Source organism: Oncorhynchus kisutch, linkage group LG6 (genome assembly GCF_002021735.2).
Source record: "Oncorhynchus kisutch isolate 150728-3 linkage group LG6, Okis_V2, whole genome shotgun sequence".
Lineage (NCBI taxonomy): Eukaryota > Metazoa > Chordata > Actinopteri > Salmoniformes > Salmonidae > Oncorhynchus > Oncorhynchus kisutch.
In genome coordinates, this window is record NC_034179.2 from 51,830,438 (window position 1) to 51,855,314 (window position 24,877).

At 45.4% G+C, this 24,877-nt stretch overlaps 1 protein-coding gene across 1 annotated transcript in view; it reads right to left on the reverse strand.

Annotated features, from left to right (window-relative positions):
• Window positions 1-24,877, reverse strand: part of stk32a (serine/threonine kinase 32A) — a 70,788-nt gene that overhangs the window by 21,775 nt on the left and 24,136 nt on the right. Inside the window, exons 5-9 of the mRNA XM_031826923.1 lie at window positions 11,537-11,574; window positions 7,610-7,699; window positions 6,569-6,672; window positions 5,676-5,792; window positions 61-186 (exon numbers count right to left, since the gene is read on the reverse strand). Of these exons, the coding sequence (XP_031682783.1) occupies window positions 61-186; window positions 5,676-5,792; window positions 6,569-6,672; window positions 7,610-7,699; window positions 11,537-11,574 (475 nt within the window). The remainder of the gene's footprint in view (window positions 1-60; window positions 187-5,675; window positions 5,793-6,568; window positions 6,673-7,609; window positions 7,700-11,536; window positions 11,575-24,877) is intronic.

A 24,877-nucleotide genomic window follows, 5' to 3' on the forward strand; every position in this document is an offset into this window, starting at 1 on the left:
GTGACGCCCCTCTCTGTTTGGGCTGTGGCAATGGCGGCGTAATGTTGTGGTCTGACTCACGTTGGGGATGAAGCCGGGGGGCAGCTGTTTGCTGAGCACAGCATCCCAGTTGACATCAGACAGCAGGTCTAGATCCTGCAGCTCAGCCAGACAGGACACACGCTGGTGCACGTCAATACACAGCAACTAGAGGAGGAGAAGGGAAGAGGAGGAGGAGTAGCGGGAGGAGAAGAGAACAAGAGGAGAGGGGAGGTGAAGAGAACAAGAGGAGAGGGGAGGTGAAGAGAACAAGAGGAGAGGGGAGGTGAAGAGAACAAGAGGAGAGGGGAGGTGAAGAGAACAGGAGGAGAGGGGAGGTGAAGAGAACAAGAGGAGAGTGGAGGTGAAGAGAACAAGAGGAGAGGGGAGGTGAAGAGAACAGGAGGAGAGGGGAGGTGAAGAGAACAAGAGGAGAGGGGAGGTGAAGAGAACAGGAGGAGAGGGGAGGTGAAGAGAACAAGAGGAGAGGGGAGGTGAAGAGAACAGGAGGAGAGGGGAGGTGAAGAGAACAAGAGGAGAGTGGAGGTGAAGAGAACAAGAGGAGGGGGAGGTGAAGAGAACAGGAGAAGAGGGGAGGTGAAGAGAACAGGAGGAGGGGGAGGTGAAGAGAACAGGAGAAGAGGGGAGGTGAAGAGAACAAGTGGAGAGGGGAGGTGAAGAGAACAAGAGGAGAGTGGAGGTGAAGAGAACAAGAGGAGAGGGGAGATAAAGAGAACAGGAGGAGAGGGGAGGTGAAGAGAACAAGAGGAGAGGGGAGGTGAAGAGAACAAGAGGAGAGTGGAGATAAAGAGAACAGGAGGAGAGGGGAGAGGGGAGGTGAAGAGAACAAGAGGAGAGTGGAGGTGAAGAGAACAAGAGGAGAGGGGAGATAAAGAGAACAGGAGGAGAGGGGAGGTGAAGAGAACAAGAGGAGAGGGGAGGTGAAGAGAACAAGAGGAGAGGGGAGATAAAGAGAACAGGAGGAGAGGGGTGGTGAAGAGAACAAGAGGAGAGGGGAGATAAAGAGAACAGGAGGAGAGGGGAGGTGAAGAGAACAGGAGGAGGGGGGAGGTGAAGAGAACAGGAGAAGAGGGGAGGTGAAGAGAACAAGAGGAGAGGGGAGGTGAAGAGAACAAGAGGAGAGGGGAGATAAAGAGAACAGGAGGAGAGGGGAGGTGAAGAGAACAGGAGGAGGGGGAGGTGAAGAGAACAGGAGAAGAGGGGAGGTGAAGAGAACAAGGGGAGAGGGGAGGTGAAGAGAACAAGAGGAGAGTGGAGGTGAAGAGAACAAGAGGAGAGGGGAGATAAAGAGAACAGGAGGAGAGGGGAGGTGAAGAGAACAAGAGGAGAGTGGAGGTGAAGAGAACAAGAGGAGAGGGGAGATAAAGAGAACAGGAGGAGAGGGGAGGTGAAGAGAACAGGAGGAGGGGGAGGTGAAGAGAACAGGAGAAGAGGGGAGGTGAAGAGAACAAGGGGAGAGGGGAGGTGAAGAGAACAAGAGGAGAGGGGAGGTGAAGAGAACAAGAGGAGAGTGGAGGTGAAGAGAACAAGAGGAGAGGGGAGATAAAGAGAACAGGAGGAGAGGGGAGGTGAAGAGAACAGGAGGAGAGGGGAGGTGAAGAGAACAAGAGGAGAGTGGAGATGAAGAGAACAAGAGGAGAGGGGAGATAAAGAGAACAGGAGAAGAGGGGAGGTGAAGAGAACAAGAGGAGAGGGGAGGTGAAGAGAACAAGAGGAGAGGGGAGATAAAGAGAACAGGAGGAGAGGGGAGGTGAAGAGAACAAGAGGAGAGGGGAGGTGAAGAGAACAAGAGGAGAGGGGAGATAAAGAGAACAGGAGGAGAGGGGTGGTGAAGAGAACAAGAGGAGAGGGGAGATAAAGAGAACAGGAGGAGAGGGGAGGTGAAGAGAACAGGAGGAGGGGGGAGGTGAAGAGAACAGGAGAAGAGGGGAGGTGAAGAGAACAAGGGGAGAGGGGAGGTGAAGAGAACAAGAGGAGAGTGGAGGTGAAGAGAACAAGAGGAGAGGGGAGATAAAGAGAACAGGAGGAGAGGGGAGGTGAAGAGAACAAGAGGAGAGTGGAGGTGAAGAGAACAAGAGGAGAGGGGAGATAAAGAGAACAGGAGGAGAGGGGAGGTGAAGAGAACAGGAGGAGGGGGAGGTGAAGAGAACAGGAGAAGAGGGGAGGTGAAGAGAACAAGAGGAGAGGGGAGATAAAGAGAACAGGAGGAGAGGGGAGGTGAAGAGAACAGGAGGAGGGGGAGGTGAAGAGAACAGGAGAAGAGGGGAGGTGAAGAGAACAAGAGGAGAGGGGAGATAAAGAGAACAGGAGGAGAGGGGAGGTGAAGAGAACAGGAGGAGAGGGGAGATAAAGAGAACAGGAGGAGAGGGGAGGTGAAGAGAACAGGAGGAGGGGGAGGTGAAGAGAACAGGAGAAGAGGGGAGGTGAAGAGAACAAGGGGAGAGGGGAGGTGAAGAGAACAAGAGGAGAGTGGAGGTGAAGAGAACAAGATGAGAGGGGAGATAAAGAGAACAGGAGGAGAGGGGAGGTGAAGAGAACAAGAGGAGAGTGGAGGTGAAGAGAACAAGAGGAGAGGGGAGATAAAGAGAACAGGAGGAGAGGGGAGGTGAAGAGAACAGGAGGAGGGGGAGGTGAAGAGAACAGGAGAAGAGGGGAGGTGAAGAGAACAAGAGGAGAGGGGAGATAAAGAGAACAGGAGGAGAGGGGAGGTGAAGAGAACAGGAGGAGGGGGGAGGTGAAGAGAACAGGAGAAGAGGGGAGGTGAAGAGAACAAGAGGAGAGGGGAGATAAAGAGAACAGGAGGAGAGGGGAGGTGAAGAGAACAGGAGGAGAGGGGAGATAAAGAGAACAGGAGGAGAGGGGAGGTGAAGAGAACAAGAGGAGAGGGGAGGTGAAGAGAACAAGAGGAGAGGGGAGGTGAAGAGAACAAGAGGAGAGGGGAGGTGAAGAGAACAAGAGGAGAGGGGAGATAAAGAGAACAGGAGGAGAGGGGAGGTGAAGAGAACAAGAGGAGAGTGGAGGTGAAGAGAACAAGAGGAGAGGGGAGATAAAGAGAACAGGAGGAGAGGGGTGGTGAAGAGAACAAGAGGAGAGGGGAGATAAAGAGAACAGGAGGAGAGGGGAGGTGAAGAGAACAGGAGGAGGGGGGAGGTGAAGAGAACAGGAGAAGAGGGGAGGTGAAGAGAACAAGAGGAGAGGGGAGGTGAAGAGAACAAGAGGAGATGGGAGATAAAGAGAACAGGAGGAGAGGGGAGGTGAAGAGGACAGGAGGAGGGGGAGGTGAAGAGAACAGGAGAAGAGGGGAGGTGAAGAGAACAAGAGGAGAGTGGAGGTGAAGAGAACAAGAGGAGAGGGGAGATAAAGAGAACAGGAGGAGAGGGGAGGTGAAGAGAACAAGAGGAGAGTGGAGGTGAAGAGAACAAGAGGAGAGGGGAGATAAAGAGAACAGGAGGAGAGGGGAGGTGAAGAGAACAGGAGGAGGGGGAGGTGAAGAGAACAGGAGAAGAGGGGAGGTGAAGAGAACAAGAGGAGAGGGGAGATAAAGAGAACAGGAGGAGAGGGGAGGTGAAGAGAACAGGAGAAGAGGGGGAGGTGAAGAGAACAGGAGAAGAGGGGAGGTGAAGAGAACAAGAGGAGAGGGGAGATAAAGAGAACAGGAGGAGAGGGGAGGTGAAGAGAACAGGAGGAGAGGGGAGATAAAGAGAACAGGAGGAGAGGGGAGGTGAAGAGAACAAGAGGAGAGGGGAGGTGAAGAGAACAAGAGGAGAGGGGAGGTGAAGAGAACAAGAGGAGAGGGGAGGTGAAGAGAACAAGAGGAGAGGGGAGATAAAGAGAACAGGAGGAGAGGGGAGGTGAAGAGAACAAGAGGAGAGTGGAGGTGAAGAGAACAAGAGGAGAGGGGAGATAAAGAGAACAGGAGGAGAGGGGAGGTGAAGAGAACAAGAGGAGAGGGGAGGTGAAGAGAACAAGAGGAGAGGGGAGATAAAGAGAACAGGAGGAGAGGGGTGGTGAAGAGAACAAGAGGAGAGGGGAGATAAAGAGAACAGGAGGAGAGGGGAGGTGAAGAGAACAGGAGGAGGGGGGAGGTGAAGAGAACAGGAGAAGAGGGGAGGTGAAGAGAACAAGAGGAGAGGGGAGGTGAAGAGAACAAGAGGAGATGGGAGATAAAGAGAACAGGAGGAGAGGGGAGGTGAAGAGGACAGGAGGAGGGGGAGGTGAAGAGAACAGGAGAAGAGGGGAGGTGAAGAGAACAAGAGGAGAGTGGAGGTGAAGAGAACAAGAGGAGAGGGGAGATAAAGAGAACAGGAGGAGAGGGGAGGTGAAGAGAACAAGAGGAGAGTGGAGGTGAAGAGAACAAGAGGAGAGGGGAGATAAAGAGAACAGGAGGAGAGGGGAGGTGAAGAGAACAGGAGGAGGGGGAGGTGAAGAGAACAGGAGAAGAGGGGAGGTGAAGAGAACAAGAGGAGAGGGGAGATAAAGAGAACAGGAGGAGAAGGGAGGTGAAGAGAACAGGAGAAGAGGGGAGGTGAAGAGAACAAGAGGAGAGGGGAGATAAAGAGAACAGGAGGAGAGGGGAGGTGAAGAGAACAGGAGGAGGGGGAGGTGAAGAGAACAGGAGAAGAGGGGAGGTGAAGAGAACCAGAGGAGAGGGGAGATAAAGAGAACAGGAGGAGAGGGGAGGTGAAGAGAACAAGAGGAGAGTGGAGGTGAAGAGAACAAGAGGAGAGGTGAAGAGAACAAGAGGAGAGGGGAGGTGAAGAGAACAAGAGGAGAGGGGAGGTGAAGAGAACAAGAGGAGAGGTGAAGAGAACAAGAGGAGAGGGGAGATAAAGAGAACAGGAGGAGAGGGAGGTGAAGAGAACAGGAGGAGAGGGGAGGTGAAGAGAACAAGAGGAGAGGGGAGGTGAAGAGAACAAGAGGAGAGGTGAAGAGAACAAGAGGAGAGGGGAGGTGAAGAGAACAGGAGGAGGGGGGAGGTGAAGAGAACAGGAGAAGAGGGAGGTGAAGAGAACAAGAGGAGAGGGGAGGTGAAGAGAACAGGAGAAGAGGGGAGGTGAAGAGAACAGGAGGAGGGGGGAGGTGAAGAGAACAAGAGAAGAGGGGAGGTGAAGAGAACAAGAGGAGAGGGGGAGGTGAAGAGAACAGGAGGAGAGGGGAGGTGAAGAGAACAAGAGGAGAGGGGAGGTGAAGAGAACAAGAGGAGAGGGGAGGCAAAGAGGAGGAAGAGCAGAAACACACACACACCACACACACCACAGGAATGTAGATGAGTGGTGTGGGGGTAGGCTACTTCAGCACTGAACTACAGCTTGTCTGCAGTGGAGAATTACCAACATAGAATCTGATCACTCAGCCTTATAGGCTTCCAGTTATAACCTCATGATGACAAAGGATACGGCATACATGGCTTACAAAACCGATCATCCTAGCATGTAGTAACAATTTAGTCTTTCAAGGAATGTAGGGGTCAAATACAACTATAGTTTAAGTAAACAAGATCATGGCTCAAAGGTCACCGGTTGTCAATAGTATACAGTATAAAACAATGCAGTATTTATTATTCATTCAGGGAATTTAGGGATGAAATACAAGGTGACCAAGTGTCTACAGTATACAGTATGCAGATCTTTCTGTACCTTTCTGAGCATTGTCTTCATCTCCACAGACCAGGCTATGGGGTAGCTGGGGTTGACCTTGTGGAACATATGGAGGATCTCATTGGCCGGTGTGCTGGAGCGCATGACGTACGGCCTCTGGAGGGCCAGGACAGAACATTATTATCACAGGTCGTCAGGGTTACTGGGTCCTCACACAGGGTTACCGGGCCCTCACACAATAGTCCCTAAAGCTGCCTGAAGAGAAATGTCTAAATCTGGGTTTAAACTAGACCAGATCAGTCTTATGCTGTTTTACCTCTCTCAGGGGAGAGACAGTTTTCCTGTGTTTGGGATAGATTATGGCTGGGGCTGTGACAGTGATTGATGTGTGGTGCTTTATGGATGCCAGGGCTGGCTGCCACTGATAGTCCAATCCAGCCGGGCCTGGGGTGAGGGGGTTTAGGGCCTGGGGAGAGTGGAGAGGGGGTTTAGGGCCTGGGGAGAGGGGGCTCAGAGGGCTGCTGTACAGCTTGACATGTGTCATACTACAGTAGGTACCAAGCAGGGGCTTAGTGGAAGTCCTGCCCCTGCCCTCCCTGTCTTTTCCTCTCCTAACTAAAGATATGCCATGAGGGTAGTCACAGGCTGGTCCCAGATCTGTTGGTAAAAGGGGCACAAACAGGACCAAGCTAGGGTAATTACACCTTCATCTGAATGGTGAGGCTGACTGAGATGGGTATTTTCATGATAATATTAAGGGGTATTTTCATGGTTATATTAAGGGATCATCTCAAGGGCAGGCTTGGAGAGAAAGGTGTTGTCACTGTCTCTTCTTCTCTATCTTAAATGGCTATTCTAGGAGCAGTAACAGCATGTATTGTAGGTTTTAGCATGCATTATTTACAGGCTGGGGATGGGCTTTGTTTCTGTACCTGTCCTCGCAGAAGCTCGTAGGCAGTGACGCCCAGAGACCACCAGTCCACAGAGAAGGAGTAGCCAGGGTGTATTCCCTCGTGTGGCTGGAACAGCTCGGGGGCTGGGGGGAGGGAGGCACGGACACTATCAGCTGTCATTGCTCATCCAGACTGGACAGTAGTACTAGTACAAACACTTTTAAATGGAACCAAAAAAGGAACCCATCAAAACTGCTACTGAAAACTCACAAAGAAACGCTAGAACCAAGCCCTTTAAAACCCTTCACCAAAAAGGTCCTTTTTATAAATAAATGAATGTTCCTGGAGATCCCCACTCTCTGAACACTTGGAATATGAATGTACATTTTTCTATTAAATTATACATTATCCTTTACGGCAGTCTTAATTCTGGATCTAAATCCATCCTCTCCTCCTCCCTCCCTCCATCTTCTCCTCCTCCCTCCCTCCCTCCATCCTCTCCTCCTCCCTCCCTCCCTCCATCCTCTCCTCCTCCCTCCCTCCATCCTCTCCTCCTCCCTCCCTCCATCCTCTCCACCTCCCTCCCTCCATCCTCTCCTCCTCCTTCCCTCCATCCTCTCCTCCTCCCTCCCTCCATCCTCTCCTCCTCCCTCCCTCCATCCTCTCCTCCTCCCTCCCTCCATCCTCTCCTCCTCCCTCCCTCCATCCTCTCCACCCCCTCCATCTCCTCTTCTGTTCCCTGCTGCTTCCTCGCTGTCAGTCCCACTAAACCGATCCATTCGTCATGCCTCTTAATCAGGCTGGACGAGACACACCGGTCGGCCAGGACCCGGGGTCAATGAACTCCACATTCGAATCAATCTGTAATTCTATTAATTTACATCAGATCCCTCAGAGCAGAAGGAACAACATTGATCTGATACTGTATGATACGTTATGAAATGGAAATGTAAGGAGCATAAGCATCCACATTGAAAGGGAGATATATTTACTCTGAAACTAGAAGGACACAGTACCGTAGCGTTGAGCTGTGTCGTCTTTACATTATCTCAGTGGTATAAGTGTTGTGTAGTTACTGACCCATGTAAGGTTTGGTCCCTGCGATAGACGTGGCTCTTAGATCGTCCTTGACGATGGCAGCGATGTTGAAGTCCGTCAGGTGACAATGTCCTGTAGAACGGAAACAGGAAAGAAAGTCGTATTCTAAATTCTTGATTACAATTGATTTGAAACGAGGTTTATAGGCAGTCTAATTAAGGCAGCATTCAGGCATCAAGCAGATAAAACTGTCTTTGCCCTACACGGTGCTGTGCTGGGTGGGGTGCATGAGTTTATGCAGTCGTTAGTAATAGGGCATTCTTTGTGTTTGAACCCACAGTTCACTCTGGCTGCATTCAAAATGCGGTCACCGTGAGTGAATGATTTGGTTGGGGGTTAAATGGTGTAGCGTCCTAGAGCAGGTCACAGAGGGAATAGCAGCCTCAGTGCCTGCTGCCAAAGTCACCAGCTTTCTGTGTGTGGGGTGGACTGAAGCCTTAGCCATGCACACTGAACACCCTTGTTTGTTTATATGCTGATGTGTGTGTGTGTGTGTGTGTGTGTGTGTGTGTGTGTGTGTGTGTGTGTGTGTGTGTGTGTGTGTGTGTGTGTGTGTGTGTGTGTGTGTGTGTGTGTGTGTGTGTGTGTGTGTGTGTGTGTGTGTGCGTCTGTGTGTATGTGTGTGTGTGTTTAAACAGAAGTCCCCACAACAGTAGAAACAAACACAAATTTGACCAACTGGGGACATTTTGTTGGTCCCAACAAGGTCAAATGCTATTTCTAGGGGGTTTAGGCTTAAGGTTAGAATTAGTGTTAGGGTTAGGAGCGAGGGTTGGCTTTAGGGTTAGGGTTAGGAGCTAGGGTTAGTGTTAAGGTTAGGTTTTGGGGTTAAGGTTAGGGTTAGGGTAAGATTACGGTTAGGGTTAGGTTTAGGTTTAGAGTTAGGGAAAATAGGATTTTGAATGGGACTGAATTGAGTGTCCCCAGAAGGTTAGCTGTACAAGACGGTGTGTGTGTGTTTTATGCCACAGAGCTAGGATCGCAAAGCTACCGGTAATTTACCAAAGTTACCAGAAACTTCAGTAATTTTGGTAATTAACAGAAAATCTTTGGAAATCTATTGTATATTTTCTAACGTATACTTGAGTAACTTGAAAAAATGACTCGGACAAAGTATACATTGTTTATGTCTGTTTCCATAATGTCCATTACTTTCTAGTAGATAGGCCACATGGTTCAGGAGAAAAGCGCCTACTTAATGAAAAAAGCATTAATCAATATTGGCCTTTTTTTCAATTAACTCATGAAACTATTTCAGCTATTGACTGTGTTCACAATGGCCACCAGTTTGATACCAGAACATCGGCAACAAATACATACTGACACAGTAAAATAAAAGTGTGTGAAAAAAATACAAACGACATTTCAAGACAAGACAAAACATTTTGGTTTTACTATCCTTGTGGGGACATTTCGCCAGTCCCCATCGGTCCCCAACGGTCCCCTCTATTTTAGGCTTAGGGGTTAGGTTCAGGGATAGGGTTAGAGGTTAAGGTTCGATTGAAGGGTTAGGGTTAGTGTGTGCACACACATTTGTGTTCATGTGTGTGTCTGTAAAATCACAGGAGATTGACCAAGTATGGCAGTGATGAGAATGCGTTTCACCAGGCTCTCTCACGGATTATCTCTCTGTTGTGAACCCTATGCAACATTAGGCAGAAAAGACCATATATTTTATGGTGCTGCTGAGTCCATGAACTACACCCGTGTCACTGGACCTAACCTGCAGAGGGCAGTGCAGGACCTAACGCCTTCTGTCACCCTATAGACAGTGGGTTCGTTTGTTTATTATTTGTTGACTTGGATCCCCATACTCTACTCTACTACTCTACAAGTTTAAAAAAATCATGTGTATGTTTGTGTGTGTGTGTCCCCACAGTTCCTGCCGTTCCATGAGAGGTTGTAAAGGTTGTAAAGGTTTACGTAATTTTGCTGTTTCCTTGAGTAATTGGAGACGGAAGCGAGTTTCATGTTATCGTGGCCCTGTATAATACTGTGCGTTGCCATGATCTCATTTTAGACTTGAGGACTGTGAAGATGGGTGTCTGAGCTGAAGGCTATTTGATTGTGCTGACAAACTGGGCATTTTCATCACAGTAATTATTTCTCATGGAAACTAGAAGAGAAGCAGTTCATCTCTTGCCATCCCTTAACCAGGAAAGACTGGCATCCATGTTGTTGGTGTTAGATCTATATGTGCAGTTAAGGGCAAGGCATAATGCTCTGTTTTGAGCCAGCTGCAGTTTTGCCAGGCCTTTCTTTGCTGCACTTGACCATATTACCGGACAGTAATCAAGATGGGACAAGACCGGAGCCTGATCAACTAGTACAGTTGATTTTTGTGTCAAACATATTTTAATAACAGACATACCCCTCCTTATTTTCACAACAACGTTTCAATATGACTTAACCATGATAATTGACCATCCAATGTTATACGTCGGAGTTTAGCTTCGTCAACTTGCTCAATAGTCACACCTTTTATGCACAACTCTAGTTGAGGTTTTAGGCCTTGGAGAATGTTTTGAACCAAATACAGTGATTTTAGTTGTAGGTGTATTATAAGACCAGTTTATTAGTAATCACACATTCGGGTACTGACTGTAACTCCTTATTTCAAATTTGAGTGAGCTCACTGGCTTTAGGCGCTGACATGTAAAAGTGTGGAATCATCCGCATATATAGTGTGTGTGTGTGTGTGTGTGTGTATATATGTGTGTGTGCTTTGAATGCGTGTGCCTACACGTGCTTTGTGTATGCTACAGCACGTGGCGCATACGCTTTCTGTGTTTTGTCTGTTTTTGTCTGAGAGAGAAAGACACACACAATCACACTAACCTGGGAGGACAGTTCCGGCTGAGTAGCCAAGGAAACTATATCCCTCAGCTCCCTGACACACCCCGAGGACATCACATTTAGTGCGTCTCCTGTACCCGGACATGACTTAATTGTTTTGCTGAGATACCGAATGCTATTCTCATCAGAAAGGACACATGAGGTAAAGAGAGGTAAACTCTTCCAGGACTCTGTGCTCTTTGAAAACACTTCATGAGGATGCACTTTTGACCCGTGTTGTTTTTCAAAGTTCAGTGGTAAAAGGTAGAAAAACCCAGGCTGAGCTGGACAGGGCTCCTGTGTAATGACAAATGGTGTTCCAGGAGAGCAGCTCAGTCCCGAGGCTACTGCATTCAGACATCTACTGTGGTTGACAGGCTATGATCAGGGGACGTGTACATGAGGCAGGTAATGTCTGGATAAAGAGCACAGGCACAGCATGAGAAAGAAATAATGTTGAAGTTAATAGCATCTCAAGGCCTGGGGGCAAAAGAGACAGGCTCTCTCTATCTCTCTCTCTCTCTCTCTCTCTCTCTCTCTCTCTCTCTCTCTCTCTCTCTCTCTCTCTCTCTCTCTCTCTCTCTCTCTCTCTCTCTCTCTCTCTCTCTCTCTCTCTCTCTCTCTCTCTCTCTCTCTCTCTCTCTATATATATATATATATATATATATATATATATATATATATATAGGAGGTTAAACCAGAGAGTGGGCGAATGAGAGTTTGTGCATGTGTGTGTGTGCGAGCAAGTATGTGTGTGGAATGGTGTGTCTGTGTGTGTACATGTGTGCACGCCTTCATGTGTGTGTGCGTGCGTGTGTGTGAGAATGTTTGTATGTATGGGTGTGTGTGTGTCTGTGTGCATGTATTTGTGTGTGCAAGTGTGTTTGTGTGTGTGTATGCACAGACTGTATGTGGCTGCATGATGTTAGTGCCATTGATCAAATCTAAACGTATCTATCATTCATTCAGTGGAGGTCGTTCCTTACACAGCATGGATGGAAAAACACACCACATAATTTGCGTACAGACATTATTTACGACATACATCAGATATGATTGGCTGAGCCGTCTTACCGTGTTCGTCCAACAGAATGTTGTCAGGTTTGATGTCTCTGGAAAAGCACACACATGCACACACACACACACACACACACACACACACACACACACACACACACACACAGAGAGAGAGAAACAGAGCAGCATTAGGTCACTGACCATCTCCATCAACATCACCATGACAATACTGTATCGTTGTTGGACAGAGAACAAAACATCAACAACAAAAAATGTGTCATGTCACGTTACATCCTTAGAACAATATCAGCCTAGAACAAATAAACAAAAACAACACACACAGAAACGCACAATATGTCAAACACAGTTATATCACTAGCAATAATGTCCCAATGTCTTTAAATTGGACTGACAGGAACTGTGCTTTCCAGCCAAACACTCAATGCCCCTCAAATGGGCTGGAGAATCAGGCCCTCGGGAATCAGGTTGTGTTCTAAATGGCACCCTATCTATCCAAATAGACTGCACACAGAGCCTTGTCGTCAAAAGTAGTGTAGTCTATTTGGATAAATAGGGTGCCATTTAGAACACATCCTAATTCCGAGGGCCTGATTCTCCAGCCCAGTCAGAACAACCTGGTCTAAGAAAATGTTGCATTACTCTGTTGTCAAATCTGTATTAATGTGTGGATGTCCATCACCCATTTGGTAAATGTTATGAATTACAATTTGTATTATATGTTACAAATTTACATAACATACACTATGTTACAAATTTGCAAAAGTACAATATGTTACAAATTTGGAAAAATATACAATATGTTATGACTTGCAAAAAACGTATGATATGTTACATATTGTAGCTAGGTGGCTAACATTAGCTAGCTCGCTAATGTTAGCTAGGCTAGGGGTTAGGGTTAAGGTTAAGGTTAAGAGTTAGAACTTCTGCCACTTCCAACAAGCCCCGGAGCCAGTGTAGTACAATTCGACCTTAGTCCTGCATTGACAATTTGCCTGTTTGATGGTTTGTTGGAGGGCAGAGAGGGATTTCTTATAAGCTTCTGGGTTAGAGTCCCGCTCCTTGAAAGCGGCAGCTCTACCCTTTAGCTCAGTGCGAATGTTGCCTGTAATCCATGGCTTCTGGTTGGGGTATGTACGTACAGTCACTGCGGGGATGACGTCCTCGATGCACTTACTGATAAAGCCAGTGACTGATGTGATGTACTCCTTCACGCCATCGGAAGAATCCCAGAACATATTCCAGTCTGTGCTAGCAAAACAGTCCTGTAGTTTAGCATCTGCTTCATCTGACCACTTTTTTATAGAACGAGTCACTGGTGCTTCCTGCTTTAATGTTTGCTTGTAAGCAGAAATCAGGAGGATAGAGTTATGGACAGATTATCCAAATGGAGTCAGAGGGAGAGCTTTGTACGCGTCTCTGTGTGTGGAGTAAAGGTGGTCTAGAATTGTTTTCCCTCTGGTTGCAGATTTAACATGCTGATAGAAATTAGGTAAAACTGATTTAAGTTTCCCTGCATTAAAGTCCCCGGCCACTAGGAGCACCGCCTCTGGATGAACGTTTTCCTGTTTGCGTATGGTGGAATACAGCTGTGTGGTTTTAGTGCCAGCCTCGGTCTGTGTTGGTATGTAGAAAGCTACAAAAAATACAGATGAAAACTCTCTAAGTAGATTGTGAGATACTCTACCTCAGCCGAGCAAAACCTTGAGACTTCCTTAGATATCGTGCACCAGCTATTGTGTACAAATATGTATAGGCCCCTGCTCCATTTCTTACCAGAGGCTGCTGTTCTGTCCTGCCGATAGAGTGTATAACCCGTCAGCTGTATACTCTTAATGTCGTCGTTCAGCCATGACTCGGTGAAACATATGATATTACAGTTTTTAATGTACTATTGGTAAGGTATACGTGCTTTCAATTCGTCCCATTTATTTTCCAGCGATTGAACGTTAGCTAGTATCCTCTGCTAGGATAAGTAGTGGGAGGAGCAGACTGAGGGGCCGAGAAAAGTGCAAGGAACTCAAGATAGCAGTGGCAGCTGTACAGATAACTCATCCAAAGTGCTTTGACTTCTCAAACACAGCGGAAAGCTACGCTATATGATGCCCGTCTCCTTATTAATTCAGCCACTTACTTCCTATGGCAAGAAAAAGTATGTAAACCCTTTGGAATTACCTGGATTTCTGGATAAATTGGTCACAAACTTTGATCTGATCTTCATCTAAGTCACAACAATAGACAAACATAGTGTGCTTAAACTAATAACACACACATTATTGTATTTTTCTTGTCTATATTGAATACATCATTTGAACATGTAGGTGTAGGTTGGAAAAAGTATGTGAACCCCTAGGCTAATGACTTCTCCAAAAGATAATTGATGTCAGGAGTCAGCTAACCTGGAGTCCAATCAATCAGACGAGATTGGAGATGTTGGTTAGAGCTGCCTTGCCATCCACACGAAGCATTGCCTGATATGAACCATGCCTCAAACAAAAGAGATCTCAGAAGATTAAGAATTGTTGACTTGCATAAAGCTGTAAAGGGTTACAAAAGTATCTCTAAAAGCCTTGATATTCATCAGTCTACGGGAAGACAAATTGTCTATAAATGGAGAAAGTTCAGCACTGTTGCTACTCTCCCTAGGAGTGGCCGTCCTGCAAAGATGACTGCAAGAGCACAGCGCAGAATACTTAATGAGGTTAAGAAGAATCCTAGAGTGTCAGCTAAATACTTATAGAAATCTCTGGAACATGCTAACATCTCTGTTGATGAGTCTAGACTACCTAAAACACTAAACAAGAATGGTGTTAATGGGAGGACACCACAGAAGGAAACATTGCTTCATGTTGTGAAGTTTGCAAAAGTGCACCTGCATCTTCCACAGCGCTACTGGCAAAATATTCTGTGGACAGAAGAAATTACAGTTGAGTTGTTTGGAAGGAACACACAACATGTGTGGAGAAAAAAAGGCACAGCACACCAACATCAAAACCTCAACTCAACTGTAAAGTTTGGTGGAGGGAGCATCATGGTTTGGGGCTGCTTTGCTGCCTCAGGGCCTGGATAGCTTGCTATCATCGACAGAAAAATGAATTCCCAAGTTAATCAAGACATTTTGCAGGAGAATGTTAGGCTATCTGTCCACCAATTGAAACTCAACAGAAGTTGGGTGATGCAACAGGACAACGACCCAAAACACAGAAATAAATCAACAACAGAATGGCTTCAACAGAAGAAAATACGCCTTCTGGAGTGGCCCAGTCAGAGTCCTGACCTCAAACAGATTGAGATGCTGTGGCATGACCTTGAGAGTAGTTCACACCAGACATCCCAAGAATATTGCTAAACTAAGAAGAGGTATGGTCCAAAACTCCTCCTGACCGTTGTGCAGGTCTGATCCGCAACTACAGAAAGCGTTATTGAGGTTATTGCTGCCAAAGGAGGGTCAACCAGTTATTAAATCCAAGGGTTCACATACTTTTTCCAGCCTGCACTGTGAATGTTTACACAGTGTGTTCAAAGACATGAAAACATGTAATTGTTTGTGTGTTATTATTTTAAGCAGACTGTGTTTGTCTGTTGTTGTGACCTAGACGAAGATCAAATCAAATTTTATGACCAATTTATGCAGAAACCCAGGTATTTCCAAAGGGTTCACATACTTTTTGTCACGATCGTCGTATGGAGTAGAAGGTGAGGACCAAAACGCAGCGTGGTTAGTATACATTAGAATACTAAGGTCAGGGTGTGACACTTTTTCTTGTCACTGTAGCTAACTAGCAAGTACACAGCTGGACTCTTTCTGTTGTGCTGGTTAAAAACAAACACGTGACTCTGGCAACTGTTCTGGGGAACTACGGTAAGCTTGTAAAATAATGTGACAGGTGAAATGAAGAATGTGATCTGCTTCATCTCCTAATGTATTGTACAAGTTGTCTGAAGGTATTTACTTAAAAAGCAGCTATAAATGTTCACATTTATTGAAAAACTTCAAAGAAATAGTTTCAACGGTTTACCACACAAGCCTAGTGTGTGTGTAGTTGTGATGCGTGTGTTTCAACCAGCAGGTAGGGCCATGGAAAAACCAGAGCAACCTGAGGAGAGGGACATGTGTAGACCAGACCATCCTTTTTGTGTGAGAACCGCACAGGGGACAGATCACACAGACTTTACCATGAGCATCAAAGATCAATGATGAAACAGAGAGAGACACTCCAAAGAACAACCCTACTGTCTTTGTTGTCCATTGTATGAAAATGACATGTGATGAAGAAAACCTCATTTCCCCAGGAAACCCTAAATTTTGCATTCGTACCATTCGTATTGGTCCTTCTCTGTAATGATCAGACACTACTTAATTTTCTAAATGTCCCTTAAAGGACTATGATGGAGGACAACGTTGGATAATCACCTCAGTGACAGAATAAAAAGATCATGTGTAAGATACAGTACATGACACATCATCACATCTGGCTATGTGTCGATCGGGGCTTTGGAGATAGCTGACAACATACTGTAGAGTTCTGGATCATAACACTGGATCAATCACTCAGCGGGCTAGTAGCAGCAGCACTTGTCGGGAGATCATGTCCACTAACCATGAGCCTTCCCAGCCTCGTTAGTCCTGACAGCCACATCAGCGGACAGGGTTGATTAGCATATTAAAAGGGTGCCTGCTGCAGCAGGTGGGGCGGGGGTGTCTGTGTACCCTGAGACGTCAGTGTACCCAGTCCAGGGCCCGGGTTAAAAAGGTCAACTGTGTTGCACTTAATTAGTTGACATTTCCCTCAACGGTTGCACGGAGAGGTGTTTTATATTTAAAACCCATGGCAGCCATTGTGGAACACCAGACAGGAGCTGCTGCACCACTCAATTGCCTGCTGATGGTTTTGGGTGCGACTGTGAGAGCCGGAGCCAGCCGGAGCCATCCACAACCCACCCCTGCTGTCACCCAGACAATGACCTTGGCTGAGATATGGAAACATTGGGGCTTTATCACCCGTTCTCTAAAAAAAACACTGTTTATTGTTTGGCATTTTCTATTCAGCTGAATCACATGCACTCTGCCTGCGTAATTCTAGGATGAGAGCCCCGACCGCTGTCTGATAAGAATTACCCAGGCAATTACCTTGGCCCGGCTCCTTGTTCATGGACTTTTATTAGTAGAAGACAAAGGAGTGGAAAGCTTATTTGTGTTGATAGAATGTGCTGGTGTTCAGACTTAGCCTGGTCCCAGATAAGTTTCCATGAATAAAGCACATACAGATCTGGGAAAAGAGAAGTTCAGACTCATGTTGTCTCCCTCTCCTTTACTGTTGTTGTCCTGTGTCTGCCCAGTCGCTCTGGAAAAAGAAAAGGAGAGCCACACACTCTAGGAGCTCACATGCAATTAATAATAGCCAACGTTTCGACAAACAATCTGTCCTCCCTGATGAAGACAGCTTGTCCGTCGAAACGTTGGTTATTAGATTATTAAATGATTGCATCTGAGCTCCTAGAGTGTGCGGCTCTCCTTTTCTTTTTCAAGTGTTTCTTTCACCTCTAGATTTCCCAGTCATTCTACCTCCTGGCCGACTGTCACTCCTGGTGTAGCCAAATCACCTCCACCTTCCCTGGGCGTAGTATTAGCATGGGCCCCACGTTATCATTTTTCATCCTTTCAGTGGTACAGCACCGCGCTAGGCCCTCGTCTCGCGCTACAAACTCATTAGGAAATGGAATCGTTTTATTCCAGCAATAAGAGATGGTCAACAGATGGACTCGGGCCTGATGTGCCCACAGCCAGTTGGCTGGGGGACTATTAAAGGTGTCACTTTTTTCAAGTGTTTCTTTCACCTCTAGATTTCCCAGTCATTCTACCTCCTGGCCGACTGTCACTCCTGGTGTAGCCAAATCACCTCCACCTTCCCTGGGCGTAGTATTAGCATGGGCCCCACGTTATCATTTTTCATCCTTTCAGTGGTACAGCACCGCGCTAGGCCCTCGTCTCGCGCTACAAACTCATTAGGAAATGGAATCGTTTTATTCCAGCAATAAGAGATGGTCAACAGATGGACTCGGGCCTGATGTGCCCACAGCCAGCTGGCTGGGGGACTATTAAAGGTGTCACTTTTTTTGCCACTTTTAATAGAAGCTTATTTGGAGGTGCTACCAAGGGCTTCATCGGTCCCAAAAAATTCTTTCTCTCTCTCGCTCTTCATCTCTCTCTTGCTCTTTTTCTCCCCTTACAGAAAAAATAACTTGTGGAATCAACGTGTTTTTGGTCTCCATCTCTCAATTCCTCTCTTGCTCTCTCTTGCTCTTTCTCTCCATTTCTCTCTCTCGTCACTCTCTCCCGCTCTCTTTCATCTTTTCTAGAGCTTGCACAGGCAGCGTTTGCAAAGGCTGAGTTGTGAATAGAAAAGAATTGCTGTACGGTGTATATTCCCATTGATGGACACTATATTGAGTAAAGGAGCATATTTGTCCTTCAAGATCAATGCCCTTCTATGATGTTAGATTAAACAAACTCATCTCCAGCATAGGCCAGCTGATTCCCTATATAGTGCACTAGTTTTGACCAGAACCATATGGGCCCTGGTCCAACGTAGTGTGTTAGGCTATATAGTGAATAGGCTACCATTTGGGACGCGTCCTTGTTGGGATCCCCCGTCCGGAGTGAGGCTCATTGGTGATTCTGCCGAGGCAGCAATGGAAGGACAGTGCAACCGATCCGCCTGGCTTTTCTCTCGCTTGACTAGTCCAACAACCTATTACCTGGATCTAATGATCTCATTACACCAGCTATCAGGATGAGAGGAGTAACCAAAACCTGCACCTGGTCACCTGACACCCCTCTGATACAGGGAGACAGAGGACAGCCTGGGACAGACCCAAAAGTCCTTCAATGTGCTCCTGCCACACACAGGTCAGAAGATTGGAAAGAGGCTGTTTGGGCTGTTAGGTTCTGTATCATCGTCTTTGTACATGACCCACTCTGCAGCCAACTCCTAACGAGGACTGCTTTGATGACTCCCTCAGTACTGTGGAAGGTTAGAGATAGCACCACAGACAGCGCATACCAGGCCTTAGGACAGAGATGTCCCAGAGTGATGTCCCAGAGTAGAGCAAAGCAGGCTGGAGCAGCACAGCGAGGGAGCGCCAGTCATCCATCAGCAGAAGCCAGACGCCCACGCCCACCAGCCATGAGAGGAATCAGCAGAGAGCAGCACGCTTTGAACGTGGAGGGAATCCTCAACTAACCACAGCAGGCAACTTACATCTAAAACGAACAGCCTCAAACCCATTAAGAGCTAAGGGGTTAGCCAAAGCAGAGCTTCCATAAATTTGAGTTTAATCAGTTAAATAATAGCAGTAATAATAACAGCTCTCACAGAAGGAGTGGCAGAGTTGGAGGATGGTTATGCTATTTCTTACTCATAGACACAGCGCTTGGATTTCACTGCCAAACGAGCGTTCATCTGGCTCCCATCTAATTTGGGCCGGTTTGAGTCGGTTGGTCTTCAGAGATCGCCTGTTTGAACAAGGCATTCTGAGGCACGGCTCACTGAATCACAATTATTACAGATGAATTATTTACTAACTCAAACTCATATGGAGAACGCTGAAAGTTCACAAAAAGTGGAAGGTCTTGTAAGGTACGTGACTGTAATATACAAGTAGTTAACTATTATTTTAGGGTAGACTAAAAAGGTAAATATGTTGTCATGCTCCCAGTAAACGTTCACAAATCCACTGTTGTGAGTTTAAACTACGTTTAATTTACCTTCTTTTGTTTTACCTGACTTACAGTCTGAAATATGAACACATATGTCTCCTACTGTCATGAAATAATTATGCAGACTATAGATACAGAACACTAAACTTTTCATTGGGAAGACGGAAGCTTCCTTTACTCACAGAACCATCCCTCTCAGGCGCCATAATACTGTGGGATGAGAAAGTGTTGACAAATGTGTGCCATTTATCTTCCTTTAACAAATGAGTTTCCGCGGTAGAGAGACTTGCTGAGCGAGATAATGTGTCTGTGCTCTAGGTGTTGCTGAAGTCAAGCCAAGTCAGGGACACAGTGGGCCGTGACAGAGCTGTGGGGAGAAAGATGATGAAACAGTACATTTGGAGAAACAATGTCTGGTCAGTGCCACATTCATTTGCACAGGGAACCAGAAGGATACACAGTGCCAGTTTGAGGCTGTGCTGCGCTGAGCAGAGCTGAGTTTGGCTGACTTGAGCCGCTGCAAAATCTAGCTCTCGTCAGAGAGTAAAAGGAAAACACACACAAAAACAAACCAGGGTGGGAGAAAATGAGAGAGCTCTCCAAGAGCATCAAACAACAGACATCCACATGATGCAACAGGCTTAGAAATGTTTTTATTAGGATATGCAACAAAATGTCTGGGAGAGATTTAGAGAACAGACGTACACTCCCCTATATGAACACCTCCCTGGTGAAAGCAGCCCAGCAGTGTTGGAATGAGAGAACAGCTGTGGGTTACTATGTTCCATTCGATAGCAATCTGAACAAAGACAGAGCCAACCTTGAAAGACTTTCAACATGGAATGAGTTTCAATTGAGGCGGTAGAAAGGCTCAAATGTGATTATGCATTCAGTGCTGTTGCCATTTGGGGGGTGCAGGATTGAGGCTTTGCAATCACATTTGACACTCTGACTGTATCTTTCCTCTAAACATAGCCTGGGCGTGTCTGTAGCTTCTAAAGCTCTTGTCTAAAGCTCTTGTCTGAAGCTCTTGTCTGAAGCTCTTGTCTGAAGCTCTTGTCTAAAGCTCTTGTCTGCCTCGGTTGAAAGCAGGCGGTGGCTCTCTCTCAGAGCTCAGAGCACAGCGTTGTTCAGAGCCATGCTGTACTTTCACAGTGCTGTAGCCTGTAATTAATTCAATAATTCAAACTGAGACCATAAAGACAGTAGAGAGGGCTACAGTCTCTGTGGCACTTCTGTTTTTAGTTTACAACCTTGGGCCCCAACAGCAAGCAAACATCAAATTGTATTCCAGACGCAATATGACTTCTGATGTCAAAACAGATCATTTTACTTAGCTACATAAGACGAACCACTGTCTTGGTCTGGAGCAATGGAAAACAGGCTTCATATTCTAAAATCATCTGTCAAATGCAATCTTATCTCGCTTAAGGACATCATCTACAATCTTTGTGCAGACCAAGCATCTAGACATCATGAGGTTTCATCAGTCATCATGTGGTTTCATCAGTCATCATGTGCTGTCGACCATTACCTAACAGCCCAACGGGAAGTACCTTCAGCATGACATATTAAAACCTATTGAGGATTTCAAATCAATTGGTCACTTTCGTCAAAGTGCAGAAGCTACTGTGGCGAGCTAGTGAGTCAATAACACCACAGCTCCACCACTTCCTTTTCGACAAGTCCTAACCTGTGGACTAGTGGTAATGCTCCCGGCTTGAGTTACATGGATACTGCTCCCCACTTCCACCATTCTCATTCCCACTTGCCTGTCTCCCCCTCCAACTGTCTAATCAAGCTGCTGTGGGGAGTGAGTCAATAACTCCACCACCTCCTTTCCCTTTGTCTTGTATGAGAGGATCGTCTCTGAAGATACCACTAATTGAGATGCATCTTAGTGTTAATAATTGAAAACCCTATGAGAAGGTTCTGACAAAACAGGCCTTGATGATTTGTTACCCTGATGGTCATAGATCTATTGTGAAAAATGTAAGCTGGAGTAAATATGGAGAAGTGCACTTACGAATGTATGATTTTTCTTTTAAAGAAATCGATCATCAGACCTGATGCAATGTCGTTATCAACATTATCCTCATGAATCATCCGTCATGAGTCATAGGATACTGTATACTGGATAGAAATTCTGCTCAAGGCCAGGGTATCACCAGCAGACGCACACACACACACACACACACACACACACACACACACACACACACACACACACACACACACACTGAATACACGAAACTACTCACAGTGTGCACATCCGCCCTCTCAAAGTATTCCATTTCTATACAGATTCGATTAAAATTAGAATACCCATCTTTTCCTTCTTCACTAATAAATGCAGATTGAATGTGTTTGATTTGATCTAAACACGCATCTCCCAAACACCTGCTATTAGGATCCTTTGTTGGAATGGAATGACAGAAACAGAAACTATCCCACTGAATCGATTCATGAGTCATGTATTGAGAAATGATCACCCAGTCTATTTCCCTGCAGTGGTTTCAGCGCTCATGAGGCATTTCTAAGTTATATTCTTCAAGAATCAATGGTTACATATAATACATTTTTAAGTCCAAAAATGGATGTAGCTACTGTAGATTGTCCCTTTAAGGCCTACCACTAAATGGTGTATCCTGCATGTGATTAATTAGCACTCTGGAACCCTGAAGCCTCCCATTTGTCCAGGTCTGATAAGGCCATTCGCCATCATTATTATCCTGTTCCCCTGCACACAGGTAGAGGGCTATCATACAACCCGAGGAAGGTCTATAGGGCCACCTCTGCCTGGAGTGTGTGTTGGCGTGTTCGTGTGTCTTGACTTATCATCAAGTCAACCCCTCACTTTCTCCAGGCTGACCTGACCTTCACAATTGAAGGTCTTTCAGGTCAATCCAATTTGTCACGATGAATGACAGGACAGTCAATTCATTCGTCAGTTACTTAAAGGAGCTTGAGGGATGCTTTTGGGTGGTAGCCATCTATGTATTTTGGCGGTCGGCCGTGGACGTCGGAGGCTTTGGCATGGCAGCATATACTTGTGCCTAAAAAGCACTTATGTGCATTCCAAGATTGAATAAGGAGTCTATGTTTTTGGGCCTAGACAGAGTTTGGACATATCATAAAGAAAATAGTCAGCCGCTCACTGTAAACTGTTGTGTCAGGTGTAACTACTTTCACGTCCCTTTGCCCTTGATCAACACAGTATTCGGAGGTGCACTATCTAATGCAGCAGGTATCCAGGACTGGCAGCTCACAGTGTTGGGCTCAATTCATAATTGAATTGAGGGTGCCTCGTAAACGCCAATTCAGTTCTTGAATTTGAATTAAGTTAGAATTTTATATAGTAAACAGCATACAGAATTGTAAGGAAATAGAAATGAATTCAGTGAAATTCTAAATGATGTGTAGTCTACAATTGATTATCAGGAAAAACTACAAAAAATGTATGATCAAGGAAAACAAAAAACTGTATGTGAATATTCTAAGTTATTATATTTCATTAATCACTTACGTGTTGTTCAATATGGAGACATTACTACATTTCTCAGAATGCATTAGTTTAACACTCAAGTTAACCCCGAAGGCTTGATAAATAAGGCAAACAAATTAAATGGTTGGTGGAAATATAATTGGCTATTCTAAGTACTAAGGGTTAAAGAGTATATGATCATTATTTCCAGGGAAAATGTATATATTCGTTGTTTTCTTTTTTTGTTTTCCTGAGTGAGGGAGCTCCAAAATGCAGGTGTTTCAGCCTAGCTCAGTGCTTTCTGTGGTGGTGGGGCAAGCGGGCAGAAAACACGGAGCGTTGAGCCATGATTGGCTCAGTGATCTGTCACTCATGGGAACATTACGTCACCTAAGGGTAGACTTTGAAAATATTTGCCCCTTGGGTGTTGCCATAGAGTTACATTACAAGTGCCCATCCAAGGCTCAAGGTCATTGGCCACAGATAAAATTATGACAAATCACGTTATATCTACAGTAGCTTTGATTGGACTGTCAACATCATACTTTCAAAATCTTAGCTAGCAGTCATCATCATGAATGAAGTTGACAATCTACTGGCAAATCCTTTTTAATCCTTGTCATATGAAGAGAAATAATGAAGAGAAATTATAGATAAAACATATCGGTGCTCATTGGCCATTGGATATAAACATTACACAACAAGTTGGAAACCGCAAATTCAACAATGAGTGGTTTGGAAGGAATCAGTGGTGAGTCTAAAAATGTCTTGTATGCTGCTGCATAAATTATGTAATATGCCAGGAAGATAAGTATACTGTAGCTAAGAAAGTCATACTAAGTGTTTGTTGTGTAGTAAGCTGTTAGTAACCCATTTGCCCCACCCTAATAATTTGGTCTATTTTCACCTCTTAATTTCGCCTAATGTTCTGACTTGGTGGTGTTTTCGAGAAATGTAGTCATTGAATAGTGTAAGAGCTTTCTTTGTCTGCTTATATGCCCCCTTTATTTACCCTATGATTCTGACTTGGTGTACAGGGAGAACACTGTAAGAACGGCCCATGTTCTGAATTCTGTTGCTGTACATTTCAAAAGTGCTGAACAAATAGTTATATTGACGATGTCCATCCTTGCTCGGTCGTTAATGTCTTAATCGGAATTATGGATTGCATCATGTACTTGTCATCCACTTATGCCATAGTTTGTACATCTCAATTGTCTGTAGAAACCACATTTATCATGGTATAGGGGACGCTTGCGTCCCACTTGGCCAAAAGCCAGGGAAAATGCAGCGCGGCAAATTCAAATACAAGTATTTAAAAATCAAACTTTCATTAAATCACACATGTAAGATACTAAATTAAAGCTACACTCGTTGTGAATCCAGCCAACATGTCAGATTTTAAAAAGGCTTTTCGGCGAAAGCATAAGAAGCTATTATCTGATGATTGCACAACAGTAAACAAAGAGGGTAGCATATTTCAACCCTGCAGGCACTACACAAAATGCAGAAATAAAATATGAAATATGCCTTACCTTTGACGAGCTTCTTTTGTTGGCACTCCAATATGTACCATAAACATCACAATTGGTCCTTCTGTTCGATTAATTCCGTCCATATATATCCAAAATGTCAATTTATTTGGCGCGTTTGATCCAGAAAAAAACAGCTTCCAAATCGCGCAACGTCACTACAAAATCTTTCAAAACTTTGCCAAAACATTTCAAACTACTTTTATAATGCAACCTTGGGTAATTTTAAACGTTACTAATCGATCAGATTGAAGACGGGTCTATCTGTGTTCAATACAGGAAGACAACAAACCAAGCTACTTTTCAAGTCTTGCGTCTTCAACTCTCAACAGTGTTACACAGTTCCTAGATGGCCGTACTTCTTCATTGCACAAAGGAATAACCTCAACCAAATTCCAAAGACTGGTGACATCCAGTGGAAGCAGTAGGAACTGAAAACAAGTTCCTAAGCAATATTGTTTCCCAATGAGAAGGCACTGAACAGACAGAGACCTAAAAATAAAAGAAATCTGAACAGTTAGTCCTCTGGGTTTTGCCTGCTACATAAGTTCTGTTATACTCACAGACATGATTCAAACAGTTGTAGAAACTTTATAGTGTTTTCTATCCAAATCTACTTATATTCTTTGCATGAGTAGCAGGAA